Consider the following 8,440-nt stretch of genomic DNA (forward strand, 5'->3'; position numbering starts at 1 on the left):
TAGACTTTGCAAGAATGACAGTCCTGTATCATCAACAAACATCAATAACTCCTGGATTTGTGACAAAGAAATCACTTCTGTTAAAGATATCTGATTACAGCTGACAGTAAAAAACGAAGTTAGGATAGCCTTTGACTGATAGGCCACGACCTTTAGGGTCAGCTTTGGAAACTTGAGGTACCCAGTTACAGGCAGAATGACGATGAAAGGTAACACACTATTCATGTGATTTTCTACTTTCATAGGAAGCTCTAAATAACTTGTATCCTTCCTGTTTTAATACGATTCAAACACAAACATGGAAGAAGTGAGGTCATGTGAACGTCTGCACCAGGAGTTACCCTTCACCTGATTCCCTTGGGTCAAGAAAGATTTGTTTTCAAAGGTTGAGCCTACACTTCCTAAAGCATTGGTGGTCCTTTAACTAAGTATAATCCCAGATGTCACATGTACACCACCCCCTCTCTGAGTCGTTCTCTTTTTCGCTACCCTCCAAATAAACTGAGATTCATCTGAATTCTGATCTCAGCATCTTAAGAAGCTTCTCTTCTTCTTCTTGACATCAATGACATCAACACCAAACCATAAATTCAAGAGAAGACAGTTTTGGCCTTTACAAAAGTATCGTTATATCCTCTGAAAGTGGGAAAACAGAATTGGGAAAAACAAAAACCAGCTAACGTTTATCTCTTATGAGGTTATGTCACAAGGATATTATTGAGAGAAATATTGGAGCAGCTCTTGAAAATAAGCAGAAGAGTTGTATGTTTTATAAATCCTTCTGTCAGCAGAGCATACGTGAATGAAGTATATCTGCAGATGGACTCATTATTTTTACTTGACCGGAAGTCTATCGATAATAACAAGCACAACACAATGATAAAATATATGCTACGAGACAATCACGTAAACAAACTGATGCCCATACTGTTCCTCAATACTGAATGTATTGTTAATATTTTTATACATTATTATTATGTTATTATGCATAATTGTTTTTGATGGGCACAATGAACCAAACCAAATCAAACAATATGTTTTAACTATATACAAAACCTATAAAAAGTCACAAAAAGTATTAAATTGTTTCTTTATTGGGATCTGGGAAGACAGGAAATCTGGGTTTTCTGTAAATCACACTTTAGTTTTGTGCTTTGAATATTTACTTTTAACAAGATTTATTTAAAAATAATATCATTAACTAATACATATTAGTAACTTTAATCACAATTAATTATGATATTATTAATTTCCCTACAGTATTCACATATTCAATTGGTATAAAATCTGCTAATGTTATTTTATCTTTAACTATTATACATCAGGTAACAATCCATTTTCGAGGAAAGACCCTGTCTTATCTTTGAAAGTTTGCATTTCTATAAACCTGCATTGAAGAGGGTTTTCTTCAAATACAGCGAAAGTTCTATATTTGTGTGTGATTCGTGGCCTTAAAGTGTTTCCTAAGTCTTTAGGGATGCGAGTACATTTACCTGCTTGTATGCGTGCCATAAATTTGACCGAGCTTTCCCTTTCCCTTTCTTTCTCTCTCTCCTCAGGGAAGGCTAGACATTCCTGAGGTCTGGAAAGCAGAGACCTCTGAGTCAGTCAGGTCATGGCCTCCGACTAAATGAGCTGTATCTGCTTCAAATGGACACTGATTACTAAGGGAAGAAGGAGTTATCATGCAGCCGTGTCAGTGAAGGCATCGTTAGACTGCTGATTCAGTCCCTGACACCTAATGTCAATGTGTATATGCACTGGATACCCAAATAATGTTGTTTCAGTAATGTGCAGTCTTAATAATAAATCTGATGAAATAAAGATCAGTTTCAATTAAAAACAAAGGTTTGAATGTTACAGAGAAGTGCAGATCTAACTATTTGTTTCAATAGTGTGTTTAGTTAATAGTGCTGGGAGGCAAAATATATATTTTTCTCCCCTATTTTCTCCGTAGGCACACTTACTTAGTTCCCTGAGTGAAAGAGTTTTCCATGTTTAAAAATCCATTCTGAATGGTTTGCTTTGTCCTTGATTTATTAATTCACCTTTAAACACTGTGCTTACTTCATTTGGCAAAAATAAGTTTGTCAGAGACTTCCGGAATAAAACAATGGTTCAGTTGAAGGCTAGAAACTCTGGCTCCGCATGTGAAGTTTTACAACATCTCTAGGAGAGCGAGAATTATTTATTTTACCCGGTGAGAGAAGAACAGGAAATGTCTCACGGTTACGCTTTTTCCTCTTTGCCCTATACTGTGTGCATTTGATTATGCTTTCATAGAAAGAGTGGAATATTTCAAATGGACTATAATCACTTCACCACATTTGTATAGACTGGTCTGTCAAGACATAACACTTTCTTGACATTAAGCGACTGTTATGTGTAATATATAGAGGAAAATAGGAAACCACTGCACTAAAGCAAGATATTTTGGGAGAATAATAAACAATTGTCTTTAGGTTGATTAAACACTGGACAAATTTGCTTACAGTATTTAAGTATATCTGTCAATAGGTTAGAAGTTCACACTTTAAACTATAACAAATTGAATTACATTTACCCAATCAACAGATTAAAAATCTATAAATGTGTAAAATGTACAAACATTTGCTTGTCTTAGAAATTCTGACTTGGTTATTGAATATTAGAATATCCTAATCTACGCCAGTCTATACAGCAAAGGTTAGGTAATACAAAGTGTTTCAAAGAAGTGTGAATCCTCTGTTTTCTGTGCTAACCTTCATGATATAAATAAAAGGAGCATTTTGTTTTGGCAGCTGGAGATGATTGCACTCAAAACGGATTCAAAAATGTGAAGCAACATCGTATTACATGCTGCGATGTGACACCTTGAGCAGTCTAAAGTGAGATCACCACCTCCCCCAAGAGCCAAAGTTAAGCTTTGTTAAGTTTTACAAATATATATGCCACTATTGTTTTGCTCCTGACTGGTACAGTCTCGTAATGTGGGCATGATTTATGCTCACAGGAAGATCTTGTTTAAGACAGTTGAGTTAAATTGGGAAAGCCCACACACTCAGCATGTTTGCAAAGTGAATCATTTCTATAAAGATGTCATCTTGATCAGAGGTGACATGGTCATGGCTACCCTGGAGTTTAGACTTCTTTCTGTTGATATTGTGTGTTTTGCCTGAATATCTTAGCATATAAAAGAAAATAGACATCTGCGATACAAAAGAATATGCCATCTCCCCATGGCAAATACAAATCATGAGTCAAACGCTCTCCAACACATGCATAGATATAAGACATTTTCATTTCCATGAGGCAAAATATAACTACAAGCAATTGTTGGACCATAAAAGGAAAGACACTTTATTTTTTTGTATTTAACCTTTCTGATGAAAAATTGGAACCCCCACCAAACACAAAGCTGACATTACTGCTTGCCTTAATGGTATTTACATTTTTTATTTGACCTGTGAATACAAAAAAGAATTAAATTGCCTATAGCCTTTGTGGCGACATGTGACTTTTTCGTACTTTGTTGTTGTTTCGTATTTGTGTACATTTAAAAAAAAAAATGAAATTCAAGCTATACACATTATTACACCAAATGATTTCCTAGTGCTTCATGTCTTTCGTGCTATTTTAAATTCTTCACGGTGCTTCAATACTAAAGTGCACCCAATGCAATAGTCTAATTTCGACAATGCTCACTGCACTGCTGTCATCTTTATGGATGATGCCACTTGTGTGTGCTGTGTCACCTATCTTAGAAACACATCAGTTTTATATTGCATGGCTTTGTTCCCAAATCTCTCAAGTCTTTGCTCTGATCCAGCCTGAGGTCTTGATCCCCCGCCAGGTGTGTGACTGCACTGCTGTTGAGGCATCTGTCTATTTGTGACCTTTATATTGAATTGCTCCTCTGATGCCAGCTGACAAGAGACTGCATTGTTATTCTGCTGTCACTTGTATTACCTACTTGTTGTGTAAAAAAAATCCAGGTTTCAAGGATTTATTTCAATACTTCTCTATTGGCACTTCAACACAAAGCACTCAGAGCTACACACAATTGCTCTAATGTTTCTGATAGCCATTATTAATACATTTCATAAGCAACAGTAAGCGAATGTTTCCCAAACTCTTTCACATCAAGGACCACCAAACTAACATAAATCAGACCACATTTTTTTTATTTTTGTTGTGCCAGGGTCCCTTCTAATGATAGGCCTTTTGCTTTCGGGGGATTTATTACAAAAGATGCAGTCTTACTCTCTCGTATTGTGTAACGTATGGATCGAGTGAAAATGACTGATTCCCTCAAGGTCTACTGTGGTCCCCCTATGGCAATTTGAGAACCGTTGCATTACACTGTCAAACAGGCTGTGGAGCTGTTCATATTGACAATATACCTTGTTCAACGAAGTCTTGGTGGTACTTAACAATCAAATTCATTTAATTGCAAAGAGTCTAATTGTTTACTTAATGTGTGTTGTTTATAGGGTCTGATAAAACAATGTTTAAACTCTTCCAGCAGAAAGGTGTTTCAGCAGCCAACATCAAAACAGCTTTGCTCTTGCTGGCAGAACCTTTTATCATACATTTTACAATATATTTAAAAGTAGAAGTTCACTTTTGAGGTCCTTTCAAGCCTTGACATCTCTATGCTATGAGAGTTAAATAAAGTATATTACATAAGGATGGTTTTTGCCTTCTTGGCGATCTTGGAAAATATACCTCTGGGGTTTAAAATATAATCCAAAACAAACTGAGGGCGAAAAATAAGTTTAACCATGATACTAACTATGATATACTGCTGCTGTCAAATGACAATGCTGCGTTTTCCAGATCTAAAAAACTGAAAAAAGTACTTTGTTTTTCTTGCTTGACACATGTCATTGTACAATTACAGTGATTTGAAATGATTTGTTGCCTACTATTCTAAAATGAAAGGACGGTTGAATATTTTTACCTCAAATTAGTTCATGCAACAACAAAGACACTTTAAAAAAGTGTTATTATAATGGTTGTGGGGTTGTTTTGATGCTATATATTTAATTGCCGTTTCTTTAAATACCATAATCTGTTATTTAAACTAGATTGGTTGTCTACCGTCATTTTAAATTAATTCAAGACTGTGAGATTTTCCAGCCTGCTTCAAAAATGTTGATCTTTATAGAGGAAGCAGTGCCTGCATTTAGTCATGTGTTAATATTTATCCAAGAACGCATCCGCTTAAGGCCCTAAAATAATGGGGATTGTTTAACAAAACTTTAATGGAATCCGCAGCGATTGTTACATTTATTTTTCTATAAAAACGTTTTAGGACAGTAACAAATGTTAAAAAGGCCAAAGTGCACTGTTTTATATTATGTACTTCCACAACGTACAAGAGTTTAATTTTTACTGGTGTCAGGGGAGAAAGGATGTGCCCGGGTTTCAGAAGATTGAAGAATAGGATTTGAGTCAGACATAAGGTTTAGATTTAGCATGAGTTTGGTGAGAGAGAAAGAGCTTAAATTCAAAGAACAACACTGCCACCTGTTGGTCATTAAGTAGTACTAAAAAAAGGTCCAATAAAAACCAGTTCCATCCTTGGAAAAACTGAAAAAGGGAGAAGCTGTTGTTGAACTAAAGTATGCATAACTCTTGTTTTCAAATCTATTCTTGCAATCAACTTTCAAGAAAACAACTTGTAGTTATAGCAAGATACATATGTACCGTCAAGATTATCCATTAGCCTATCTTAAATGTCAAACCTTAATAAAGCAAAAGTATATATATTGGAATTCACAAGTCAAAAGTAATTATTTTCTAAATACAGCAGGAATACGCAAATTACTTTGACAGCACTTTTATTTTTAACTATTAGTCTCTTTCTTAAAAATAGGACTTGCACTTGTGTGCAGCTTAAGAGCTTGAGCAACATTCTGAATGAAATGCCACCTGGAAGCTTTTTTTTGGCTTACTATATCTGCACAATACCCAGGCTGTATGTGGAGAGCAGTAAGCTTTAACAAGGGCTCATCTGTACACATCAGTGTATTGAATGCAAGACAATCAATGTATGGTTAATTCTATCCATAATAAACCAGACAAGACAGGTGCTGCAAATCATCATCAAAATCATTCGTGATGATGTGACCCACATATCAGTTAAAAATCATAAGCTGTTTGCAAAGTTTATGATAAAGGTGGATAAGAGATTGATCCACAAAACTCATATGTGTTTCCATCAGGATTCCATGTGTCATTGCACACTCCTGATCAATAGGTGGCGATATTGTCAGTGTGTAATCATCCTCCTTCGGTGGTTTTGCAGAGCAAAATCATCCAATATGGCAGCCCACAGGATAGCATGTTTAGGGTTAAATGCCCTTTATTCCTCAGTCTGCGCCCCAAAGCAGGTAACTTCATTTTTATAATGCTTTATGTTGTGGTATAACAGTTGTCTATAAGACTGCATCGCCAATGTATGACAGAAAGGTGGCAAAAGCAGCTTTTCAGTATTATCTGCTAGTTCTCTGACGATAGCTTTGTGGCTAGTTGGACTGTTGCAGGACACACGACTTTTATAGGGTTTCTAAATAACTACGTAATATCTCAAAGCCAGATAATTGTTTGATTGATTCGGGTTAAAGGTAACGCTTTTATTTTCTTGCCACAAACAAAACTCGTGAAATAGATGTTTAATCATGTTTGAATCTAACGGTGTGTTGATATCCTTGTTGTAAGACAAACGCATATGTCAGTCTGTCGCTGAAGGTGAACGACTGAAGCACATCTTATCCAACCATTTAGAAACTTTCAAAAAGGAGTCTCTATTCATTTTAAAATAAAATGTTAGTGCATAGGGACAGCCCTGAGGGGGAAACATGTGTGTTGTTATAAGCACTCAAGTCGGGTTGGAATACGCCAAGAATTAAGGTAAATCAGAGGCTACGATATAGTTCATGTTTTTCAATGATCAAAAACAATCTTGCTTTTGTAAAGGATCCTTAATAGAAGTGTGTAACAAATAGACAAACAAACACGTATTTACCTAATGAAATGTAAAGCACTAGTAGAGGATTATAACTTGTTCTATTTATAATGAGACGACCCCCCCCATTCAAAAAGTTGGTTGATTGAACATAGTTATCAAATTGCCATTATAATGTGATAGATGTAAGCCATGCTGGCTCTTTACATGTCTGTAACACATAACAGTTAAGAGGAAACCAAATTACGGCCAACCTTTAAATATATTATGGATTTTTGTGAGATGGTGGGGCTGCCCTCATTTTATCTCTATGTATATAAATCTACACTATCTTGGCCCTTTCTCATTTCATCAAATCCCCCTCCTCGACTCCTCGGTCCTCCGGTAGTGACCCGGAAATGAATTTAAGCGTGCCATGTTGAAGGACATCTCATTTCTCTAAATGCACTTCGAGGATCGATGCATCGAGGAGGCTCTCTGGAGGAGCTCTAACCGAGGAGAAACTGATAGGTCCTCCACGGTCCTCCACGACTCCTTCGTGGATGCATTTCTGGGAACAGAGATGTTTCAAAGAGTCGTGACGCACGGCCGGACTTATCTCAGCCAATGACAGCTCTGCATGCATCCCCTGGATATTATTTTATTAACTGCTCTCATCGCGACGCGATGTTTACAGTGAGAACAGCTGTGAGGTCCGTGCAGAAAGCAGAGCAGTGTGTATAATATATATCACTCAGTATAACAGGCCTACTCTCTTTATTTGCTTTAGTTTAGTAGATATCTACAAACAAAGAGTCGATATTTTTCTAAAACCATTTAGTGCTTCACATAATAAAATACACAACGGCTGTAGCCTGTTTTANTCCCGATAGCAATGAATATATTAAATGCTTTGACAATAAATACATAAAAAAATTAATCTCTGGAAGCCGTAGCGCTGTAAAAGGCACGACCAATCATCTGAGCCGGCCCGGCTAAAATAACTGGATGGCCTACCTGCCTGTCAGCCTGTCAGCCTTCCATCTGTGCACAAACTTATCTCGTGCCCTCATTGGTCATGTACGCGTTCGTGTGTGTTGGAGGAGGGGCTGTGTAAGGAAGTCTGAAAGAAGAGGCAGATTTTTTCCGGTTGTGTATTTTCAAATTCTAGCGCACTCGAGCTGGTTTCTCCATTCTTACCTACCCTACCTTTAACTCTTTTTAGGGTGCAGCCATATGTTTTATTTATTTCAAAGTGGGCACATTTTAATTATATATTTGTTTCCTTCAAATGTGCAGAGGACTCCCCAAGTGCTGTGTTTAATTTATTTTAAAGTAGGCCTGTGTATTATTTTTAATTCTCCTTATAGGAGTTCTTTGTTTCTTATTAGAGGTTAACAGTTTTATATAACGTAATAAATAGCCTAATAAATGCAAAAAAACTGTAGTTTTTGTCTGATTTAACAATAAATACAACTGTATTAGCTATCAAGCTATGAAATATGTTTT

The 8,440-nt window shown here is 36.3% G+C and overlaps 1 protein-coding gene across 1 annotated transcript in view; it reads left to right on the plus strand.

The window, feature by feature from the left end:
* Positions 1–6,257: 6,257 nt before the first annotated feature.
* mrps14 (mitochondrial ribosomal protein S14) overlaps positions 6,258–8,440 on the plus strand; it is a 4,073-nt gene continuing 1,890 nt past the window's right edge. Inside the window, exon 1 of the mRNA XM_010780213.1 lies at positions 6,258–6,377. Within this exon, the coding sequence (XP_010778515.1) occupies positions 6,309–6,377 (69 nt within the window). The 5' untranslated portion in view covers positions 6,258–6,308. The remainder of the gene's footprint in view (positions 6,378–8,440) is intronic.

Source organism: Notothenia coriiceps, unplaced genomic scaffold (genome assembly GCF_000735185.1).
Source record: "Notothenia coriiceps isolate Sejong01 unplaced genomic scaffold, NC01 NC01_scaffold00000463, whole genome shotgun sequence".
Taxonomy (NCBI): Eukaryota; Metazoa; Chordata; class Actinopteri; order Perciformes; family Nototheniidae; genus Notothenia; species Notothenia coriiceps.